The sequence below is a fragment of the Oncorhynchus gorbuscha genome, linkage group LG12 (assembly GCF_021184085.1).
Source record: "Oncorhynchus gorbuscha isolate QuinsamMale2020 ecotype Even-year linkage group LG12, OgorEven_v1.0, whole genome shotgun sequence".
NCBI lineage: Eukaryota > Metazoa > Chordata > Actinopteri > Salmoniformes > Salmonidae > Oncorhynchus > Oncorhynchus gorbuscha.
The window spans coordinates 61525448-61550640 of record NC_060184.1 but is presented as its reverse complement, the minus strand read 5'-3'; the positions used below and the strand labels follow the sequence as shown (position 1 = coordinate 61550640).

Below are 25193 nucleotides of genomic sequence, written 5' to 3'. Positions count from 1 at the left end.
CGTGTGTGTGTGTCCGTGTGTGTGTTTGTGTGTGTAGACTGGGGATTTAGGAGGTGGAATCAGTTCTTCCTTCCTCTCCTCTCACCGTCTCTCTAATTTCTCTTTCTTCCCTTAGAGAGATTGCATTACATCAACACCTTACACACTGTCTAGGTTAAGTGTATATTTATACATATTAAATCGTTTCCTACGCCGAGCTGACATATGGAAATAGTGTTTGTGGATAAAGAGATGACGGGATGATAAATGAGGTGACAGAACCAATTGGGCGTGTGATTACGCATCATCCCCAGGCCTTACCCACGATCCTCCTTGATGAGTCACCTCAGACGTAGACAGGATATGCATTGCCCGCTAATTGTCAGCACTAAATAGAGGACATCTATAATATGATAACAAGATACACCAATACAACACGCATGCAAGCACAGACACACAAACACACACACTAGTGGTGCGTGGGTCAGCTGTTTGTTCACCCGCACACATAATATCCCATCTGCAACCGCCCGACTATATATGAAGAAAAAAAAGTACAAATCTGAGGCCTGGCACCTGACCGTAACCCGGTAATATAGAAAATGTGCTGTAGGCTACAGTCAGAGATGGCGTAACTATTTTCTGAAAGGGTGTAGTATCTTTTTTTTTTGCCTGATTTAGGTATGTTGCTTATAATTTCAGCCATTTTGGTAAGCTATTTGTTAGTCAACTTTTCTATAATTAGATAGGCCTACATGCAGAATCTCTCCTGTCATTATATGAATGCAAAATAAAACCTTGCTCCCCAGAAAGAAGAAATCACGAGAATGAATGCGTCAATCTAGTTGACGTCGGTAAAGTTGACATCTGTGCAAAAAAAGACATCAGTTTGACCGGTTGTCAGGAAATAGAACGCTGGGAAAATAACCCAACCTGTTTCTGATCACATTTCAGTTCGGCTTGAACACATACTTTATGTGGTTGAAATCAGCGTTTATGAAGCTGATAAAGATAGCACCGCTACAGATGGTATCTAACTGCACATTTCAGTTCGGCTTGAACACATACTTTATGTGGTTGAAATCAGCGTTTATGAAGCTGATAAAGATAGCACCGCTACAGATGGTATCTAACTGCACATTTCAGTTCAGATGGGCACATTTCAGTTTGAACACATACTTTATGTGGTTGAAATCAGCGGTTATGAAGCTGATAAAGATAGCACCGCTACAGATGGTATCTAACTGCACATTTCAGTTCGGCTTGAACACATACTTTATGTGGTTGAAATCAGCGTTTATGAAGCTGATAAAGATAGCACCGCTACAGATGGTATCTAACTGCACATTTCAGTTCGGCTTGAACACATACTTTATGTGGTTGAAATCAGCGTTTATGAAGCTGATAAAGATAGCACTGCTACAGATGGTATCTAACTGCACATTTCAGTTCGGCTTGAACACATACTTTATGATGGTTGAAATCAGCGTTTATGAAGCTGATAAAGATAGCACCGCTACAGATGGTATCTAACTGCACATTTCAGTTCGGCTTGAACACATACTTTATGTGGTTGAAATCAGCGTTTATGAAGCTGATAAAGATAGCACCGCTACAGATGGTATCTAACTGCACATTTCTGATAAAGTTCAGATGGTATCTAACTGCTTATGTGGTTGAACACATACTTTATGTGGTTGAAATCAGCGTTTATGAAGCTGATAAAGATAGCACCGCTACAGATGGTATCTAACTGCACATTTCAGTTCGGCTTGAACACATACTTTATGTGGTTGAAATCAGCGTTTATGAAGCTGATAAAGATAGCACCGCTACAGATGGTATCTAACTGCACATTTCAGTTCGGCTTGAACACATACTTTATGTGGTTGAAATCAGCGTTTATGAAGCTGATAAAGATAGCACCGCTACAGATGGTATCTAACTGCACATTTCAGTTCGGCTTGAACACATACTTTATGTGGTTGAAATCAGCGTTTATGAAGCTGATAAAGATAGCACCGCTACAGATGGTATCTAACTGCACATTTCAGTTCGGCTTGAACACATACTTTATGTGGTTGAAATCAGCGCACATTTATGAAGCTGATAAAGATAGCACCGCTACAGATGGTATCTAACTGCACATTTCAGTTCGGCTTGAACACATACTTTATGTGGTTGAAATCAGCGTTTATGAAGCTGATAAAGATAGCACCGCTACAGATGGTATCTAACTGCACATTTCAGTTCGGCTTGAACACATACTTTATGTGGTTGAAATCAGCGTTTATGAAGCTGATAAAGATAGCACCGCTACAGATGGTATCTAACTGCACATTTCAGTTCGGCTTGAACACATACTTTATGTGGTTGAAATCAGCGTTTATGAAGCTGATAAAGATAGCACCGCTACAGATGGTATCTAACTGCACATTTCAGTTCGGCTTGAACACATACTTTATGTGGTTGAAATCAGCGTTTATGAAGCTGATAAAGATAGCACCGCTACAGATGGTATCTAACTGCACATTTCAGTTCGGCTTGAACACATACTTTATGTGGTTGAAATCAGCGTTTATGAAGCTGATAAAGATAGCACCGCTACAGATGGTATCTAACTGCACATTTGCATTCTCTCAAAATAAAAGAAAGAAATCATATTTCTCCACTCCTGTTCCCGAGTCAAAATGTTGCCTATATTTGGTGTATCATTTTACTTCAGGAAATGATTAGTTCATATTTAGGCTATGTGAGAGGTTATAGACCTACAGTCAGTGTCCATATTTCAGCTTCCATTTAACCAATTACAGTCTAAGTCCTGTCTAAGACCGGGGGAGGTGGGAGGCCCTTGAATTATAAAAAATATATATAAAGATGATGGATACATTTTTCATTTGGCCTTACTGCTATTAGCCCATACAAACTCATTGAATAGTAGATTCACTACATGGAACAATAGATAAACCCCCCATAAAAATCTAAAGGAAGTTTGTTCTGAAGTGTCTGAGAGATATAAGAAATATCAGGAAACAACTACAGCAGAAGGAGCCTCCCTCCCTCTGATGTAACCCAAACGGTTTGGACGGTAGACAGAAGATGGCACATCGGCTGTACCGAATTCAGACGAGTCCCTTGACGCTGGTGGGGGTTGTTGAGCAAAACGGAGAACACCACCGTGTTCATGAGAGTCTCATCTTTCCATAGAGGGATGTTTGGGATGTCTCTCTAGCTCTGTCACCATTCACAGCAGATGGGATGTCTCACACCACTCTAGCTCTGTCACCTTTCACAGCAGATGGGATGTCTCACACCACTCTAGCTCTGTCACCTTTCACAGCAGATGGGATGTCTCACACCACTCTAGCTCTGTCACCTTTCACAGCAGATGGGAGGTCTCACACCACTCTATGCTCTGTCACCTTTCACAGCAGATGGGAGGTCTCACACCACTCTAGCTCTGTCACCTTTCACAGCAGATGGGAGGTCTCACACCACTCTAGCTCTGTCACCTTTCACAGCAGATGGGAGGTCTCACACCACTCTAGCTCTGTCACCTTTCACAGCAGATGTGGTGCGACATATTCAGTTGCGGTGGATTGAGATGCATCCAATGCTAAAAAACAGATCTCCAGCTTAAACTGACACATTTGTATGAGGATGTTTTTATCATGCTAATTCGATTTCCACAGGGGCACGGACATCGACTCTAGGTTTTTATTATCAGCCTACAGTTCCTATGATGTGCCATAGGCCTATTTGAAGTTTAAATCTTGTGACTGTCCAATTTGTGTAGCGCCACAAAATCCTCTTCTATTACTTCACCAAATCTTTCACAAATATGACTTTTGTCTTTATTTTCAACTCTCCAAATCGCAGCTTTCCTCTCATTGAATTAAACTCCAACATTTTGCATCAGTGGATCAACCTTATATGTTTCTGCCTGTTCCCAAAAGCGTTAGGCGATTTGCTTGTAGGCTATTTGGCACAAGAATGAAACATTTATGGATTTGTATTGTTTTCCCTTTATTCAACCACCTGCCCTTAATCCACATAATATTGCATAACCCTAAACCCGCCCGCCCCACCGATATAACTGGGGGGACTGCAGGTTATGAGTCAACCCGCACATCACTACCGCACACACGCACGAACGCACGCACACACACACACACGCACGCACACACACACACACACACGCACGCACACACACACATGCATGCACGCACGCACGCACGCACGCACACACACACACACACACCGACTCCAATTGAGCAGATTTACGGTGAACATAAATCATTAATCAATCAAATCACACCCATGTGATTACATTGTAACCATGTAAATGTTTCCCCAGATGTGTTATTGATTGCTTTGTGAAGTAAGGTGTAACTGATAACCCATTCTGTGGTCTTGTTGTCTTCAGAATAAAACGACTAATGAAAACTGCTGATGCTAAAAAGCTGAAATGCCGACTACAGCACAAGGTGAAGGGGTAGAGAGAGAGAAACTGAGAGAAAAAGGGAGAGGGAGAGAGAACTGAGGAAGAGAGACATGTGGAATGACTTATTCAGCGGAGGAAGTGGGCAGGCAGAAACATGAAATTAGCACAAATTGATTATCTGTCCACCATGGGCAGGGCTAAGAGCAAGCCAAGCAGTGGATTGACTTCTCAATCGGTGGCTGGGCTGCTTACTCTGGCGTGGTGAAATAGAGCCATCACTCTCTGTGCTGTTGGTCCATGGGTGAAATGGCTCTATTCAAACTACAGGCCTATTACTATTAGATGAGAATAACAGAGTAATAACGGTATTAAAAGCTATATCGATTTCATGCTTTTTAAGTTTTTCAGTGCATAAATCATGCAATAGCCAACCAGCTATTAAGCCATTCACTCATTAAACAACTCCAGTTATTCACTATGTATTAGTGCAGTAACAAAATGATCAAAGCTCTAAGACATGGGAATATGACTTAAAATAATTGAACTCACAGTAATCTGACAATGATTGTGTGTACAGTGTAATTATATTTGGCACTTATTTGGACTTTGGAAAACATGAGGTCCAGATTTCAAGGCGTTTGCCCTAAAATAACATATCTTGGCTTTATCCCTGTTTTAAAACCAAGGAGTCTGTCCCATCATCCCTTAGGGGCACACTGCTCAGCAATGTGCTGTTTCAGAGATAGAGGGGTTCATTGTGCAGTAGATAGGGCTGGGTTAGGACAACATTTGGCACACACAGATGCACACACACACACACACACACACACACACACACACACACACACACACACACACACACACACACACACACACACACACACACACACACACACACACACACACACACACACACACACACACACACACACACACACACACACAGACAGACAGACAGACAGACAGACAGACAGACAGACAGACAGACAGACAGACAGACAGACAGACAGACAGACAGACAGACAGACAGACAGACAGACAGACAGACAGACAGACAGACAGACAGACAGACAGACAGACAGACAGACAGACAGACAGACAGACAGACAGACAGACAGACAGACACACACACACACACACACACACAACCTCTTTAATGCATTACAGGATACTAGGACAGATAGAAAAAGTTCTGTCTGTCTGAATTACCTGTCTACCCCAGCATAACGGTTCTGAACCTCCCGGTCTTTACTGACCTTCCATCCCATACTGCCTTGCAGCAGATGTCTGGGTGGGAAATTGAATTCCAACTCCCAGGGGCTGGGTGGCAAATTGGGCAAACCAACATATTTTTTTTCTCCTGGTCCAACTTTTTTAAGAGGAATGATGTTGGTTAGAGAAACGGTGCAAAATATCAGGTTAGAGGTGTGTTTAATTTAGGGGCTGCCCGCTTCTTTAATTCACTGACAGTAGGGAGTCAATCGTGGAATCAGATGCTGACTTCTCTGAAAGACTGAGCTGTTTATTGGAACCTGTTGTGTTGATCCTTTCCGGTAAGCAGTAGCCATATGACAGTGGTGGGTTGTATGGTTTGTGGCTGGATGTATTGGTGGGGTCTGAGGTTCAGTGATGGGGGGGAAGAGAGGGACGGAGGGGGGGAAGAGAGGGACGGAGGGGTGGAAGAGAGGGACGGAGGGGGTGAAGTGAAGGATGAGGTGGTGGTGTGTTTTCATGTATAATTCAGATGAGGGATCGAGGGCCATCAGAGTGTTACATAAGACCGCCACCCTCCCTCTGCCCTGGAGTAATACACCTACCCCTCTGCTGTTACATGAAACAGCAACCCTCCCTCTGCTGTTACACGCAACAGCTACCCTCCCTCTGCTGTTTACAGGAGTCAGCCTCCCTCTGCTGCAGTACACAGATCCTTCCGAAGACTAAAACCTCTATGTCTTTAATTACAACCTATTGATCACAATATAGGGGAGAGAGAGAGAGAGAGAGAGAGAGAGAGAGAGAGAGAGAGAGAGAGAGAGAGAGAGAGAGAGAGAGAGAGAGAGAGAGAGAGAGAGAGAGAGAGAGAGAGAGAGAGAGAGAGAGACACACACAGAGACACAGAGACAGACAAAGTGCATGGAGAGAAACAAAGAGAAAGAGAGAAAAATACCTAATATGTCAGTCAGGGAGTACGTATTTAGAAAATGTCCTTCCACCTCTTCTCTCCTCTCTTTGCCCACAAGTATTTTCCTGCTGGTGATACAGTAACATTTCAAGGATGACAAATTAATTTCAGTCAATCGCCGGCATGAATTATTTACATTATCTCATGACTCCACGCTTCGTTTTGATTCTGAATGTTGTGTATCGATCCTGCCTCCTCAACGCCTTTGGTCTCGTTGTCATTCATAATTAAATATAATGAAAACCAGCCATGAATAACGCATGCTGTATCCACCAAACAACTTTTAGTATGCATTGCAGAACCAGACAAGAGGTGCACTTCTCCAACCATTCTCTCTGTTCTCTGTTTCGTTCTCTCGTTCTCATTCTTCCACTGACCTACTTTGGCAGCTTGTAATATCGCTACTATTCCTTTGTCTCTCAGTGTGCTGGATAAAAAAAGACTGGGATCTCTCAGGTCTCTCCCGTCTTATCCTAGCGACTGGAGAAGTCCATCCCAGTGACTGATGCCACATGGAACCAACCTCCCTGGCTCTGCAGAATCGCTCCCACTGTGTCCCGCAAGACACCTTAAGTTTGCATTTAATTATTAGTTTAGATGTCTCACAAGTGGAATATGGCCATCTCCCTTATTGTGCATGCTCTCCGAAGCCAGGCAGTCTCATGTATTAACCTTCAGAGAGACCCACACTGAGGACAGTACGTGCCTATCAGGGGAAGTTACGTCTAGTTGGTAGAACCTCATGAAAGTATGAGGGGATGCCCAACAAGCCGGATCGCATATCTCATGTAAGGAATGCCCTTGAACAGAGCCCAAGAGGTAGACATACTTTTGGTGGAGTGAGCCCTCAGGACATCTGGAGGCTGGAACCCCTTGCTATTATAGGCCAATTTAATAGCTTCCACGATCCAATGTGACAACCGTTGACGAGGATAGGGGCCTCCCCTTGCAGGGAGACGCCCGGGACACAAAGAGTCGCATGCGCAAAGCTCTTGTCCAATAACCGGAGGCATAAATGCAGGGTTGGGCAACAAGGTAGCCTTGGAAAAGCTCAAGGAAAACTGGAGGCATGACTTGGGAACTGACAGTGCATGTAGCTTGCTCGCTTTGCTGACACATGGGTGACCAGTATAGTGGACTTAAATGAGAGATATTGTATCTCCATGCTTTGCAGCAGCTCAAAAGGCTGAAATAGCCTCAAGTGCAATAGAAAAATCCCATGATGGGAATAAAGGCTTGGGAAATGGACATAAGAAACCCTTCATGAAACAACATAATGATGGGTGTTTTCCCACCGTGTTCTTGTCAAAGCCTATTTAACAGGCTAAGATATAGTTGAAGTCGGAAGTTTCCATACACCTTAGCCAAATACATTTAAACTCAGTTTTTCACTATTCCTGACATTTAATCCTAATCAAAATTCCCTGTCTTAGGTCAGTTAGGATCACCACTTTATTTTAAGAATGTGAAATGTCAGAATAATAGTAGAGAGAATGATTTATTTTAATTTTTATATCTTTCATCACATTCCCAGTGGGTCAGAAGTTGACATACACTCAATTAGTATTTGGTAGCATTGCCTTTAAATTGTTTAACTTGGGTCAAACTTTTCGGGTAGCCTTCCACAAGCTTCCCACAATATGTTGGGTGAGTTCTGTCCCATTCCTCCTGACAGAGCTGGTGTAACTGAGTCAGATTTGTATGCCTCCTTGATCGCACATGCTTTTTCAGTTCTGCCCACTTGGGCTTTGTGATGATCACTCCAATACCTCGACAAGGACTTGTTGTCCTTTAGCCACAATTTTGGAAGTATGCTTGGGGTCATTGTCCATTTGGAAGACCCATTTGCGACCAAGCTTTAACTTCCTGACAGATGTCTTGCGATGTTGCTTCAATTTTTCCAGATTATTTTCCCCCTCATGATGCCATCTATTTTGTGAAGTGCACCAGTCCCTCCTGCAGCAAAGCAGCCCCACAACATGATGCTGAAACACCCGTGCTTCACGGTTGGGATGGTATTATTTGACTTGCAAGCCTCCCCCTTTTCCTCCAAACATAATGATGGTCACTATGGCCAAACAGTTCTATTTTTTTCATCAGACCAGAGGAAATTTCTCAAAAAAGTATGATCTTAGTCCCCATGTGCAGTTGCAAATCTTAGTCTGGCTTTTTTATGGCAGTTTTGGAGAAGTGGCTTCTTCCTTGCTGAGTGGCCTTTCAGGTTATGTTGATATAGGACTCGTTTTACTGTGGATATCGATACCTTTGTACCTGTTTCCTCCAGCATCTTCACAAGGTCCTTTGCTGTTGTTGTGGGATTGATTTGCACTTTCACTTTCAACAAAGTACATTCATTTCTAGGAGACAGAACACGTCTCCTTCCTGAGCGGTATGATGGCTGCGTGGTCCCATGGTGTTTATACTTACATTTACATTTACATTTAAGTCATTTAGCAGACGCTCTTATCCAGAGCGACTTACAAATTGGTACTTGCGTACTATTGTTTGTACAGATGAATGTGGTACCTTCAGGCATTTGGACATTGCTCCCAAGGATGAACCAGACTTGTGGAGGTCTACAATTTTTTTTCTGAGGTCTTGGCTGATTTCTTATGATTTTCCCATGGTGCCAAGCAAAGAGGCACTGAGTTTGAAGGTAGGCTTTGAAATACATCCACAGGTACACCTCCATTTGACTCAAATGATGTCAATTAGCCTATCAGAAGGTTCGAAAGCCATGACATAATTTTCTGGAATTGAAAGCTGTTTAAAGGCACAGTCAAATTAGTGGATGTAAACTTCCGACCCACTGGAATTGTGATACAGTGAATTATCTGTCTGTAAACAATTTTTGGAAAAATGTGTCACACCCTGACCATAGTTTGCTTAGTATGTTTCTATGTTTTGTTTGGTCAGGGTGTGATCTGAGTGGGCATTTGATGTTGTGTGTCTAGTTTGTCTGTTTCTGTGTTTGGCCTGATATGGTTCTCAATCAGAGGCAGGTGTTAGTCATTGTCTCTGATTGGGAACCATATTTAGGTTGCCTGTTTGGTGTTGGGTTTTGTGGGTGATTGTTCCTGTCTCTGTGTTAGTTTGCCCCAGTTTAGGCTGTTTCGGTTTTCACGTTACGTTTATTGTTTTTGTATTGATCGTGTTTCATCTTCATTAAAGATGTATCTAAATAACCACGCCGCATTTTGGTCCGCCTCTCCTTCACCGCAAGAAAACCGTTACAGAATCACCCACCACAACAGGACGAAGCGGCGTGGTAACGGGCAACAGCAACAGCGGCGCAAAGAGGAATGGACATGGGACGATGTATTGGATGGCAAGGGTTGCTAAACATGGGAGGAGATCCTGGCGGGAAAAGATTGCCTTCCATGGGAACAGGTGGAGGCAGCTAGGAGAGCAGATGCAGCCGGAGAGAGGAGCCGGCGATATGAGGGTACACGGCTGACAAGGAAGCCCGAGAGGCAGCCCCAAAAATGTATTGGAGGGGTGCACACAGGAGGTGTGGCGAAGCCAGGTAGGAGACCTGAGCCAACTTCCTGTGCTTACCTGAGGGCGAGAGAGACCGGCCAGGCACCGTGTTATGCGGTGGAGCGCACGGTGTCCCCAGTGCGGGTGCATAGCCCGGTGCGGTACATTCCAGCTCCGCGTATCGGCAGGGCTAGAGTGGGCATCGAGCCAAGTGCCATGAAGCCGGCTCTACGCATCTGGTCTCCAGTGCGTCTCCTTGGGCCGGCTTACAGGGCACCAGCCTTGCGCACGGTGTCCCCGGCACTGCATAGCCCAGTGCGGGCTATTCCACCTCGCCGCACTGGCAGGGCGACCGGGACCATTCAACCGGGTAAGGTTGGGCAGGCTCGGTGCTCAAGAGCTCCAGTGCGCCTGCACGGTCCGGTCTATCCGGTACCACCTCCACGCACCAGCCTTCCGGTGACAGCTCCCCGCACCAGGCTTCCTGTGCTTGTCCTCGGCTCAGTACCACCAGTGCCAGCACCACGCATCAGGCCTACAGTGCGCCTCGCCTGTCTAGCGCTGTCAGAGCCTTCCTCCTCTCCGGTGCTGTCCGAGCCTCCCGCCTGTCCAGCACTGCCAGAGCCTTCCTCCTCTCCAGCGCTGCCGGAGTCTCCCGCCTGTTCAGCGCTGCCAGAGCTCCCGCCCCTCAGTCCAGAGGCGCTAGAGCCCCTGATTCCAGAGGCGCCAGAGCTACTCAGTCCAGCGCTGCCAGAGCCTTCCTCTCCAGCGTTGCCGGAGCTTCCCGTCTGCCCAGCGCCATCAGAGCTACCCGTCTGCCCAGCGCCATCAGAGTCGCCAGTCTGTCCAGCGCCGCCAGTGCCGCCAGTCTGCAAGGAGCCGCCAGTGCCGCCAGTCTACAAGGAGCCGCCAGTGCCGCCAGTCAGCCAGGGGCCGGCAGTGCCACCAGTCAGCCAGGGGCCACCAGTCAGCCCAGAGGCGCCAGAGCCCCTCAGCCCAGAGGTGCCAGAGCCCCTCAACCCAGAGGCGCCAGAGCCCCTCAGCCCAGAGCTTCCGCCCCTCTGTCCAGAGCTTCCGCCCCTCTGTCTGACCATGTCAAGCACCAGAGCCGCCACCGTGGACAGATGCCCACCCAGACCCTCCCCAATAGGTTCAGGTTTTGCGGCCAGAGTCCGCATCTTGGGGGGGGGGTACTGTCACACCCTGACCATAGTTTGCTTTCTATGTTTCTATGTTTTGTTTGGTTAGGGTGTGATCTATAGTGAACTATAGTTTGTTAACAAGAAATTTGTGGAGTGGTCGAAAAACAAGTTTTAATGACTCCAACCTAAGTGTATATAAACTTCCAACTTCAACTATAGCTTCAACTATAACTTCAACTATACCTTAACAGTGGAGAATGTCTTCCCTCTGTCCAAAAGGTCCTGCAGAAAGCATTGGATACAAGCCTTGGTAAGGAATTATGTTTTTGGTCACACCACTTCTCAAAAACACGGTTGATGTATGCCACCACAGTAGTATTGGCTGTTCGGATCAAGACGTGACACTTCTGAAGAGAGGGTAGAAAGTATTTCAGTGAAAGAACCACTGTCAGCAATTCGAGGTAATTTATATGGGCAATGCAGAGTTGTGGGGTCCACACTCAGTTTATTGCATTTCCCTCGTGCACTGCGCCCCAGCCCGTGAGTGACACGTCCATTGTTACTACTTTCCTCATTGCCTCTACCCATTGGGCAGTGCCAAGAAAGAAGATCGAGGGACTCTTCCAGTGACAAGACATGCGGAGGTCACCTTTATCTGATGATTGAGGTGACGCCGTGTACACAGAAGTTGTGCAAACGCCCAGCGCTGGAGTGTGAGAGGGGGGGGGGGTCTATGCTCCACCAGGTCAGAAAATGGGATGAACTGTTGGCTGCCACTCCGTGGGCCCTAGGTGCGTCTGCTTGGTTAACCGAACAGTGAAGTCGATGCCCGCTGCGTCGCTGAAGGCTTCCCGCGGATAGCCCTGGTGCCAGTGAATTGCCCTTTCCCAACTACGAAGCCTTGGCTCATGGAGAGGTAGGCTGGGTAGCTATGATTTCTGGGTCTACGGGGCAGGCGGAAGTCGAAGGCTTCACCCTACTTCTTTCAAAGCTTGCACTTCTGCCGCATGGCGGACAAAGCTGGCCCAAACAGTTCCTTCAGCTCGACAGAAGCATCAAGGCGCTCACCCGTACCACTGGAAGGCTCATGGCACAGCATTGAGGCTGGAGGCTTGGAGGTTGAGGTCTTTGATGACGCAGATCACATCCCAAAGGTCTAGGTTAGGCTAGTCGATCGATAGGAGATTATGCATCTCTTGCATCATATCATCCTGGTAAGACAGTAGTAGGGACATAATGTTCAACGTGCAGCAGACACATGGACCTTTTGATAGATGCAGAATGACGAGGCACTGGGTTTGAATTGGTTGGTCAGTGACGGCTTGACCACCGGTGGATTTCTGAAGGCCAGCTCCTCCATGTCCTTGCCATTCATACTGGCAAAAAAGTCTGTTTTGTCCCAATTGCGTTTGGCTTCCGCCACACAAGCTGGGATAGCTTGGAAGAGTTGCTTGCAGGGGACGGTGCAAGAGGAGAGTTTCCTCCCATCGTAGCAGTCCCTCTCTACGTTGCCCGCCGCCTGCTGGTTCAGCCCACTCAATACGTAGTCTGGTCGCTGCCTGTTTGCAGAAATCAATGAGTAAATATCTGTCATCTACCATCGATGCCTTTCTAGGGGGTGGAAGAGGGCCTAGCGGTTACGGCTTGTGCTGGAGGAGGTCGGTCGTAATCTCGCCATCGTCTTCGTCGATGATGAGGTCCCCTTCCCCCTCCTCCGGGGCCAAGCTCTGGAAAACTGGGTGAAGGTCCTCGGGGGAAACTATTGTGTCTGCCCATGAGGAATGAGTCTACTAGGCAGTCTCCCCGCTCAAGTAACCTTTCTGGTCACACACCAAAAAGAGTCAAAAATGCAATTTCCTATGTAAGACATTCAATATCACACTCACTTACAGCACATGGCTAGGCTACATGGCCAGGCTACACGGCCAGACTACACGGCCAGGCTATATGTACCACTAGATCACTAGAGTGAGCTACAGAGTGCCCTGCTTTCTGTTTCCTGGAATTCACTATTAAACTGGTTTAAATGCTTTTAAGCACACCAATGAGAATCACTATAGGTGCCATACTTCACAGTACAGTTTAAAGTCTAAATAATGAGGCACCCACTTCAATATCCAATAGCAGCCGTTATGCTCCAGTTCCACTGCTCTGCGTACTTCTCTGTGATCCGTCATGCAATTAAGCATTTGTTTCCCCTTTAACCATAGTTAACTTAAGTTGTAGAGCGTAATTAAACCATGGAGTGTAAAACAGCTGTTCAGTCAAAACCCCAGCAACTCTTCAACTATTTTTACTGCATAAAGACACAGGGAAAACATTGTGTAGCTCTGTAACTCTGCTAACAGACTAATATGATTTTGTGTTTATGTTGTTGTATGCCTCTCTGGAGACATCATAAATCAAACACTAATTAGAACCAGTGTGGTGACCCGACACGTTCTGATGCTTCTACCTCTGATCTACCTTCCATCAGCTAATAAACAGCTGAGCCGTTTGCTGCTCTCCAAATTAAAGTAGTGTGTTAGCTAGAGAGCGGAGAGGAACTTTGTTAATTAAGGAAGCTGACAGCTGTAGAACACTAAAGATCATTAGATGTGGACTCAGCCCATTATCAGCCTGAAAACGTCACCCTGGCACGTTTTTGCAAAAAGGTTAACTGTCACAGTAGTTTTTCTCAGTGCATTGCAGTCAATGGGAAAAGATGAGTGTCTCAGGGTTGATGTTTTTCTCAATTCATTGCAGTTAATGGGAAAAGATGAGTTCACAGGGTTGATGTTTATGTCAACACATTGATGTTTATGTCTACACATTTATGTCAATGGGAAAAGAAACACGTTAACCAATTTAATGTTATGTCAATAAATTGTAGTCAATGGGAAAAGATTAGTGTCACGGGATTAATGCATTAATGAATACAATGCATTTAATGGGGGAAGATTAGCATCACAATATGGATGCATAGAGAATAGCATCACAAACATGACAAACTCCTTACTCCCACCTCCATTCTATCACCCTCCAATCCTCTCGCTCCCATCTCTCTCTCTCCACTTTATTTAACTAGGCAAGTCAATTGAGAACAATTTCTCATTTACAATGACGGCCTACCCCGGCCGAACCCGGACGACACAGGGCCAATTGTGCGCCGCCCTATGGGACTCCGAATCACGGCCGGATGTGATACAGCCTGGATTCAAACCAGGGACAGTAGTGACGCCAAACCAGGGACAGTAGTGACGCCACTTGCACTGAGATGCAGTGCCTTAGGCCACGGAGCCACTCGGGAGCCCACTTTCCCACCTCCACAGACAGGATATTGACACATAGATACACATCAAGGATATTTGGCGCATAAATGAATACCTTGCATTCAAGTCAAATGTTGGTGATAGAGCTGCAATGGATAAATTGTTGAAAGACTCAGACAGACATATCCACTCACAGACCAACAGACAGGGAGACAGACAGACAGGCAGGTAGACAGACAAACTTTAAACTGAACCCTAAGCCTAACCTAACTCTAGCTTCATGTCCACATCTTGGTTTAAACCTAACCCTAGCCATAACCCTAACACCAACTTCTTGTCCACATCCCGGCCCCACCCTAACTCCAAGAGCTGGGCCAAGATGAGGGCTAGGGTTAGTGTTATGGCTAGGTTTAGGGTTACACCGGGTTCTGGACATGAAGCTAGGGTTAGGGTTGAGCTGGAAGTTTATATGAAGCTAGGATTAGGGTTAGGGCCTAGACATAACCCATTCATCCAATTAACAATTGGGACCCGTTTCAGAAAACTAGGCCTATGTCGCGGGTCACCACTTCACACGAGGGCCATTTGAAAGTAATCGTATTATTTTTTCTCAAAATGCGTTTTTTTGTGTGTCAGAAATGCCTTCTGGAATATGTGAACTTTCATGTGCCTTTATAACAAAATGTATGCCATCTGTAAATACGAATAAAATTGTTAAATTACGAGCCTAGTCGGTTATGCCACAGAAAAAGTCAGCAACCTTCCCTCTAGCCATGATTGACTGAGAGAATGAATGGGCTTGACATGCCGAGAGATGTGTTCGGATTGGTCTGCCATATAGCACGCTTCTGTCTATTTGTAAGTAATCCTGTCAAATACGGCTTTAAAAAAATCTATATTGCTTAGTAGAACTGCATAAGTGTTGCTCTCCACTTTCTGGAGAACCGGGTTTTGAAATCAGTGGAATTAGAGTACGATAGCTAAGGAGATGGAGAAAACACCTGTCTCCAGATTACATCTTCAAACTAAGGGCAACCATGGCATCTGTGACAGGGAGAAGCGTCCAACCATGATGTAAGATTGTCTAGCTAGCTACATTTTCAGATATTACACGTTTCTAATTTTGACAGAAAGTTGTTTTCATTTCAAGTTAAAGTGTACAATTAGATACCTAGCTAACGTTAGCTGGCTGGCTCGCTAGCTAACGTTACATGTATGATCTTATTATTCGTATCTTAGAGACAAATGCAGTGTATGATATATCATTTTGTAGCTCTGTGTCTCTGCTATTATCCAATGTAAAAAAATAAAAAATAAAAAATGTTGCTACACAAGACCGAATCAAGGCAGTCGGTCACAATGAATTAATGTACCTCTCCTCCCACTACATGGCAGAAAGGTAAGACTCATTTGAAGCCTGGACTATAGTTCATGTGCATTTGAGTGACATCAACAGACGCTCCTGATGAACGCGAGCCTACATCCAACCATGTGAAATTAACATTCACAGTGGAAACTTAACCATGCCCTCACATAACCATGACTGCAATTGAACTGTACGATGTACGACCAGTAGGTCATACATTTAATTTCCTGCCATTAAAGGAAATAGCTTAATTGGGGGTCATATGGGCAGTTTGTAAGTGATAAAAAGGTTTAATCTTCCCAAATTTTGTTATCAATCTTCCCTGGGATCAACTCTGTCTAGAACTGTGAGGAGTAACATCGTAACCGATGTTGTTACCATGACAAAGACCAAAGCCGGCGGAAGTGCCATTGATGAAGGTGGTGTCTCTCTATGACAGGTTAAGGGTCTTTTAAACGAACAAAAATAGTTCTAAAAGCAGTAGTTACAACAACAAGAAAAGAGCTTCAAGTGTTTTGTCCAAATACTGGTGGCGTCAACTAATACAAGAATGGACGACTGGCCAGAAAGGTCCAGGACCTGAAGAACAAGTTGCAGCTCAATGAGTTTAAACAGGAGAATGGCAAGAGAGAGGAAATAAAATAAAATCAAAATGTATTTGTCACATGAGCCGAATACAGCAGGCGTAGACCTTACAGTGAAATGTTTACTTACAAGCCCTTAACCAACAATGCAGTTAAGAGCAGCAGTAAAATATCAATAACGAGGCTATATACAGGGGGTACCGGTACAGAGTCAATGTGCTGGGGCACCGGTTAGGCGAGGTAATGGAGGTAATACATGTAGGTAGAGTTATTAAAGGGACTATGCATAGATAATAACAGAGTAGCAGCAGCGTAAAAGAGGGGATAGAAGCTGTTTAGAAGCCTGTTGGTTTAGACTTGGCGCTCCAGTACCGCTTGTAAATGAATTCATAAAAAATCCTACGATGTGATTTTCTGGATTTTATTTCTCATTTTGTCTGTCATAGTTGAAGTGTACCTATGATGAAAATTACAGGCCTCTCTCATCTTTTAAGTGGGAGAACATGCACAATTGGTGGCATGTGGCCCTTCTTCGGACACTGTGTTAACAAACCTTCAAATGAGCTTCAATGCAATACAACATCTCTTCCGTGGCCTCCAACTGCTTTTAACTGCTAGTAAAACTAAATGCATGCTCTTCAACCGAATGCTGCCCGCATCTGCCCGCCCGACTAGCATCACTACTCTGGACGGTTCTGACTTAGGATATGTGGACAACTACAAATACTTCGGTGTCTGGTTAGACTGTAAACTCTCCTTCCAGACTCCTATTAAGCATCTCCAATCCAAAATTAAATATAGAATTGGCTCCCTATTTCGCAACAAAGCCTGCTTCACTCATGCTGCAAACATACCCTTGTAAAACTGACTATCCTACCGATCCTTGACCTCGGCGATGTCATTTTCAAAATATCCTCCAACACTCTACTCAGCAAACTGGATGTAGTCTATCACAGTGCCATCCGTTTTGTCACCAAAGCCCCATATACTACCCTCCACTGCGACCTGTATGCTCTTGTTGGCTGGCCCTCACTACATATTCGGCGCAAACCCACTGGCTCCAGATCATCTATAAGGCTTTGCTAGGTAAAGCACCACTTTATCTCAGCTCACTGGTCATCATAGCAACATAGCACACGCTCCAGCAAGTATATTTCACTGGTCATCATAGCAACATAGGACACGCTCCAGCAGGTATATTTCACTGGTCATCATAGCAACATAGGACACGCTCCAGCAGGTATATTTCACTGGTCATCATAGCAACATAGCACACGCTCCAGCAGGTATATTTCACTGGTCATCATAGCAACATAGGACACGCTCCAGTAGGTATATTTCACTGGTCATCATAGCAACATAGGACACGCTCCAGCAGGTATATCTCACTGGTCATCATAGCAACATAGGACACGCTCCAGCAGGTATATCTCACTGGTCATCATAGCAACATAGCACACGCTCCAGCAGGTATATCTCACTGGTCATCATAGCAACATAGGACACGCTCCAGCAGGTATATTTCACTGGTCATCATAGCAACATAGCACACGCTCCAGCAGGTATATTTCACTGGTCATCATAGCAACATAGCACACGCTCCAGCAGGTATATTTCACTGGTCATCATAGCAACATAGGACACGCTCCAGCAGGTATATTTCACTGGTCATCATAGCAACATAGCACACGCTCCAGCAGGTATATTTCACTGGTCATCATAGCAACATAGGACACGCTCCAGCAGGTATATTTCACTGGTCATCATAGCAACATAGCACACGCTCCAGCAGGTATATTTCACTGGTCATCATAGCAACATAGGACACGCTCCAGCAGGTATATTTCACTGGTCATCATAGCAACATAGGACACGCTCCAGCAGGTATATTTCACTGGTCATCATAGCAACATAGCACACGCTCCAGCAGGTATATTTCACTGGTCATCCCCAAAGACAACACTTCCTTTGGCCGCCTTTAGTTCCAGTTCTTTGCTGCCAATAACTGGAACGAATTGCAAATATCACTGAAGCTAGAGTCTTAAATCTCCCTCTCTAAATTTGAGCATCAGCTGTCAGAGCAGCTTATCAATCATTGTACCTGTACACAGCCAATCTGCAAATAGCACACCCAACTACCTCACACCAATATTGTTATTTATTCTCTTGCAATTCTGCACCCCAGTATCTCTACTTGCACACCATCATCTGCACACCTATCACTCCAGTGTTAATGCTAAATTGTAATTATTTCGCCTCTATGGCCTATTTATTGCCTTACCTCCCTACTCTTCTACATTTGCACACACTGTACATAGATTTTTCTATTATGTTATTGACTGTAAGTTTGTTTATGTGTAACTCTGTGTTGTTGTTTTTGTCGCACTGCTTTGCTTTCTCTTGGCCAGATCGCAGTTGTAAATGAGAACTTGTTCTGAACTGACCTACCTGTTTAAATAAAGGTGAAATAAAATATATAGAAACTGAGAAACTGAAGATGGACCACAGGAAGATTGAGGTGGAGCGCACCCACAAATGGAAAACCCACCACCGGCCCAAGTTACAGGCCTAGGCCAGTACTGGTCAAGTTCCTGTCTCAACATCACCCGTCTCAAAGTCAACAGTGAAGAGGCGACTCCGGGATGCTTTAAAAAATTATAAACTTAGATTAGCTAACACAACGTGCCATTGGAACACAAAAGTGACGGTTGCTGATAATGGGCCTCTGTACGCCTACTTAGATATTCCATTAAAAAAATAATCAGATGTCTCCAACTACAACTTCCTGACTGATGTCTTGAGATGTTGCTTCAATATATCCACATTTTCTTTCCTCAAGATGCCATCTATTTTGTGAAGTGCACCAGCCCCTCCTGCAGCAAAGCACCCCCCACTACATGATGCTGCCACCCCGTGCTTCAGGGTTGGGATGGTGTTCCTCAGCTTACAAGCCTCCCCCTTTTTCCTCCAAACATAATGATGGTCATTATGGCCAAGAGGACATTTCTCCAAACAGTACGATCTTTGTCCCCATGTGCAGTTGCAAACCTTAGTCTGTCTTTTTTATGGCGGTTTGGAGCAGTGAATTCTTCCTTGCGGTGCGAACTTTCAGGTATGTCGATATAGGACTCGTTTTACTGTGGATACAGATACATTTGTACATGTTTCCTCCAGCATCTTCACAAGGTCCGTTGCTGTTATTCTGGAATGGATTTGCACTTTTCGCACCAAAGTACGTTCATCTCTATGAGACAGACCGCGTCTCCTTCCTGAGCGGTATGACGGCTGCGTGGTCCCATGGTGTTTAGACTTGTGTACTATTGTTTGTACAGATGAACATGGTACCTTCAGGCGGTTGGAAATTGCTTGTAGATTTGTGGAGGTCTACACTTTTTCTCCTGAGGTCTTGGCTGATTTCTTTTGATTTTCCAAGCAAAGAGGCACTGAGTTTGAAGGTAGGCCTTGAAATACATCCACAGGTACACGTCCAATTGACTCAAATGATGTTAATTAGTCTATCAGAAGCTTCTAAAGCCATGACATCATTTTCTGGAATTTTCCAAGCTGTTTAAAGGCACAGTCAACTTAGTGGATGTAAAATTCTGACCCACTGGAATTGTGATACAGTGAATTATAAGTGAAATAATCTGTCTAAACAATTGCTGGGAAAATGTCCTAACCGACTTGCCAAAACTATAGTTTGTTAACAAGAAATTTGTGGAGAGGAAAAACTAGTTTTAATGACTCCAACCTAAGTGTATGTAAACTTCCGACTTCAACTGTATATAAATAAGGTATTTCTGTTTTTTATTTTTAATAAAAGTGCAACATTTTTGAAAAATCTGTTTTCGTCATTAGGGTGTATTGTGTCTAGATTGCTGAGGATTTATAAAAATGTAATCCATTTTAGAACAAGGCTGTAACGTAAAACAAACTGTGGAAAAAGTCAAGGGGTCTGAATACTTTCCGAAGGCACAATTCATTTGATGATACAGCAGTAACAATACAAGGATATAACATCTATAGACAGACAGGTGTGCCTGTAATGCCTAGAGATATTACTGTATGTGTTTTGTAAAGTCATTCCGCTACGTCACTTCTGGTTTTATTAGAAACATTAATGTGCTGGAAATTCCAAATTGTTTAGATAGTCATATGGAATCATGTAGTAACCAAAGGAGTGTTTAACAAATCAAAATAGATTTTAGATTTTAGATTCTTCAAAGTAGCCACCTTTTGCCTTGATGACAGCTTTGCACACTCTTGGCATTCTCAAATATAAAATATATTTTGATTTGTTTGACACTTACCACATGATGCCATATGTGTTATTTCATAGTTTTGATGTCTTCACTATTATTCTACAATGTAGAAAATAGTACAAAATAAAGAAGAACTTGATTAGGTGTGTGCAAACTTTTGACTGGTACTGTATGTGTGACTGCTAGATGGACACACACACTACTTGTCAATGTTTTTAAATGTATGTAAATTGCCTTTTGTCTGTAATGTATTTTTCGTTATGTGTCGGACCCCAGTAAGACTAGCTGTCGCCATTGGTGTCGGCTAAATCAAATCAAATCTGCCTGTCTGCCTGTCTGTCTGTCTGTTGGCCTGTCTGCCTGTCTGTTGGCCTGTCTGTGGGCGAGAGAGATGTGGTGAGGAAGGCAGGGAAAGAAGGAGGGAGACAGAATAGAGGGGAAGGAGAGGGAAAAAAGTGGAGAGTGAGGGGGGACGGAGAGGGTGAAGGAGGGATGGGGAGAGAGGGGAGGGAGAGAGAGGAGGGAGAGGAAGGGGAGGGACGGAAAGAAGGAGTGAGGGAGAGGGAGAGGGAAAGGGTGAAGGATGGGAGGGAGAGGGAGAGGGAGGAGGGAGGGGAGAGAGAGAGTCGACTGACCGATAGGTGGGAGAGAGGAGGGAGAGAGAGAAGTGGGAGGCAGGGAAACAAGGAGGGAGAGAGAATGGAGAGGGAGGGGAGAGGGGTGGGGGGGTAAGGGAAGGGGAGACAGAGAGGCAGGGAGACGGTGAAGAAGGGATGGGGGAGAGAGAGGAGGGAGAGAGATAAGAGAAAGTGGAGGGAGGGAAAGAAGGAGAGAGAGAGAATTGAGGGAGGAGGAGGGAGAGAGAATGGGAAGAGGGTGAGAGGGTGGAGGGGGGGAAGGAAGGGGAGGGAGAAAGGAGAGAATTAGGGGGGATAAAGAGGAGGTAGAGAGTGAGAAAGACACAGACAGCCAGTCAATTGGTTGACGTGTTTCTTTTCCCATTGACTGCAATGTATTGACATAAAAGTCAAACCTTTGACACTCATCTTTTCCCATTGAACCCAATGTATTGAGATAAACATCAACCCGTGACACTCGTATTTTCCCATTGAACCCAATGTATTGAGATAAACATCCAGCCTGTGACACTCATCTTTTCCATTGACTGCAATGTATTGAGAAAAACATCAACCCTGTGACACTCATCTTTTCACATTGACTGCAATGTATTGATTAAAACATCCAGCCTGTGACACTCATCTTTTCCTATTTACTTCAATATATTGAGAAAAAACCTTCTAGCTACACGTCTTCTATTTCTGCTCCTGACCAAGGCAGTTAACCCACTGTTCCTAAGCCGTCATTGTAAATAAGAATTAGTTCTTAACTGACTTGCCAGGTTAAAAAAAGTAAGTCATGCAACATCTCAAGCTAGAGAAAATGTGCTATTTCATTATTGGATCTGCAAATTATGATATCTGGCGCCCTTTCCTATCTTTTTAGGAGACATGGACCGAGCTAATTTCCCAGCGCCATAAAATAACCTAAATTACAATTTGTGTCACTATTTTTACTCTTCTTTCCTTTCTGTTTGATTGTATCTTTGTTTTTCGTTATTTGATTATATTGCTCCAGTTCTATGTCATGCCTCTTTACGTCTGGTATTGGGGTGGGGCTCTGTTGGAGCATGGGGGGTTGTGGTGGGTTTGATGTGTTAGGGGATCAGTGTGGGTTCTGCCCTCTACTTGTTTGTCTGTATTGTCTCTCATAAAAAATAACAAATCAAAAAAACGTTCTAAAAAATAAACACCTCCCTCTGCAACTGGATCCTGGACTTCCTGACGGGCCTCCCCTGGGTGGTGAGGGTAGGCAACAACACATCCGCCACGCTGACCCTCAACACAGGGCCCCTCTGGGTTGCGTGCTTAGTCACCTCCTGTAGTCCCTGTTCCCCTAAGACTGTATACCCGCACACGACTCCAACACCATCATTACATTTGACGGTGATAGGCCTGATCACCGACAACGATGAGACAGCCTACAAGGAGGTGGTCAGAGACCTGTTAGTGTGGTGCCAGGACAACAACCTCTCACTCAATGTCAGCAAGACGAATCGACGGTTCTGTAGTGGAGCGGGTTGAGAGGAATTATCATGGTCCACACACACCAACACATGAAGAGAACATGACAATGCCTCTTCCCCCTCAGGAGGCTGAAAAGATGAATGGGCCCTCAGATCCTCAAAACGTTCTACAGCTGCACCATTGAGAGCGTCTTGACTGGCTGCATCACCGCTTGGTATGGCAACTGCTTGGCATTCAACTGCAAGGCGCTACAGAGAGTTGTGTGCACGGCCCAGTACATCACTGCGGCCGAGCGACATTCCATCAAGGACCTCTATACCAGGCGGTGTCAGAGGAAGGCCCAAAATATATTCAAAGACTCCAGCCACCCAAGTCATAGACTGTTCTCTCTTCTATCGTACGGCAAGTGGTAGCTATGCATCAAGTCTGGAACCAACAGAACCCTAAACAGCTTCTACCACCAAGCCATAAGACTACTGAATAGTTAGTTAAATAGTTCAACAATAGCTACCCGGTCAATCTGCATAGACCCTTTTTACACTAACTCTTTTGACTCATCGCATACGCTGCTGTTACTGTCTATTATATATCCTGTTACCTAGTCACTTTACCCCTACCTATATGTACAGTACATATCTACCTCAATTACCTTCATTTGTATCTAAATGAATCCTGCTGTATCCCATCCTTCTGTCCAGAACCACACATTGCATTAATATGCACTCATTCAAGTGCAGGAAATATAGCTTGGCAATAGTGACTTGATACTAATATGCACTGTAGCCACATACCAAACACATAACATAATAAATAGCATGTGAACCCAGTCAGCCTCTGCTGCGACGGAAAACAAAGTAGTAAAAATGTATTGTGAGAGCTTACCTTCCCTGGACCTTGATGTCAGAGATGGCGTAGAAGTATCTGGACAGGTTGTTCTCGTCTACCATGGTGGCCCCTGTGGCTGGTCGGAGGAGCCGGACCCTCAGGTCTGTAATGGTGAAGAAGTCTCTCAGGTTCTTGGTGGTGTCTAACTGACCGTAGAGGGACGCCATGTTGTGGAGCCGTGGTCCGGCGAACAGTGCAAAGCGGTCCTTGATCTCGAAGCGCACCGTCTTGTCATACTTCCACACGTAGCCCCTGGAGTATTCCTCGGTGCAGATGATGTCTAGGAGAGTGTGCTGGGTCAGGTCCTGGACAGTCTTGGCATCCATGGTGAAAGCGTCCAGACAGTCTGTGGCGTAGAACTGGTAGGGTTGCCAGGTCTTACCGTAGTCCAGAGACTTCTCCAGAACCATCTGTTCCGGGCGGCCTGACTCGAAGGTGACCACGATGTCGTCGGTCAGCTCGATGGTTTTGCTCCAGGACAGTGTGATGTTGACCAGGAGGGCCTTGGGGTACTTCTTCCAGGAACTGGACTGCCAGAAGGTTGTGGGATTGCGGCCCTCGAAATCGAACATGAGCTCCGGTGGGTGGGCCAGGTCCTCGTTTTCGGCATCACATTCATTGTTACACATGTACGGGTTCTCCTGAAAGAGAGGGGAAAATAAAGACAGAGAAAGAACTACATTAAGGAATTGAAATGGTAAACAATAACACAGGTACCCAAAGCTTCTTTTTACGAGCCTTGAGTTCTGTGTGTAGCCATACAGCACAGAGCCCTAGTACGACCATGACTCTGCATCATTTGAATTGTATTGACGTGATGTTGGGTCCAGGGCTCCAGCTGTGGTACTAAATGAATCTAAATGAGGGGCTCGCCTATTAGGAAACACCCGGAGACACATTCATGTTTTATGGGGCCGTTTCGAAGAAGTCACCCCCCTCCACCACAGACTTACAACACCCCTCTTCTCATAGCCAGACTGCAAGAACCAAAGGGGCTCCTGCGTGGCGCAGCGGTCTAAGGCACTGGATTGCAGTACTGGAGGTGTCATTATGGACCCTGGGTCAATTCCAGGCTTAACACAACCGGCTGTGATTGGGAGTCCCATAGGGCAGCACACAATTGGCCCAGTGTCCTCTGGGCTGGGGTAGATAAATAAGAATTTGTTCTTAACTGACTTGCCTGGTTAAATATAATATAGGATCTTGCATTTGTATCTCATATCATCTTCCCTGTATCATTTATGGCTAAGCACTATCACCAACAACATTATAAACACCGGTAGATATACAATTCCCGAGGGGTGGAGAGAGAATAACAAGGAATAGCTTGTGCCTAATGTCCTCGTGAGTAGCAGGTATAACATGAAGGTCAATCTAACAAGAGGAGAAAAGCCCGCCATCTTTCCACAATCATTTTTGTTGCATGAAGCCTGGCTCAATCTGAATTTAATGGCTGGGAAACCCAAGAGGTGTGCCTTTTGTCAATTCTGTCTTTGAAGGATGAAAAATATACCATCCAACCTCCAGTTCAAAG

General features: G+C 45.0%; 1 protein-coding gene across 11 annotated transcripts in view; it reads right to left on the bottom strand.

Moving 5' to 3' along the window:
- Nucleotides 1-25193, bottom strand: part of ntng1a (netrin g1a) — a 290272-nt gene that overhangs the window by 201404 nt on the left and 63675 nt on the right. For all 11 annotated transcript variants that reach the window (XM_046292522.1, XM_046292524.1, XM_046292525.1 and 8 more), the window contains exon 3: nt 23657-24300. In XM_046292522.1, coding sequence (XP_046148478.1) covers nt 23657-24300 — 644 coding nt within the window. The remainder of the gene's footprint in view (nt 1-23656; nt 24301-25193) is intronic.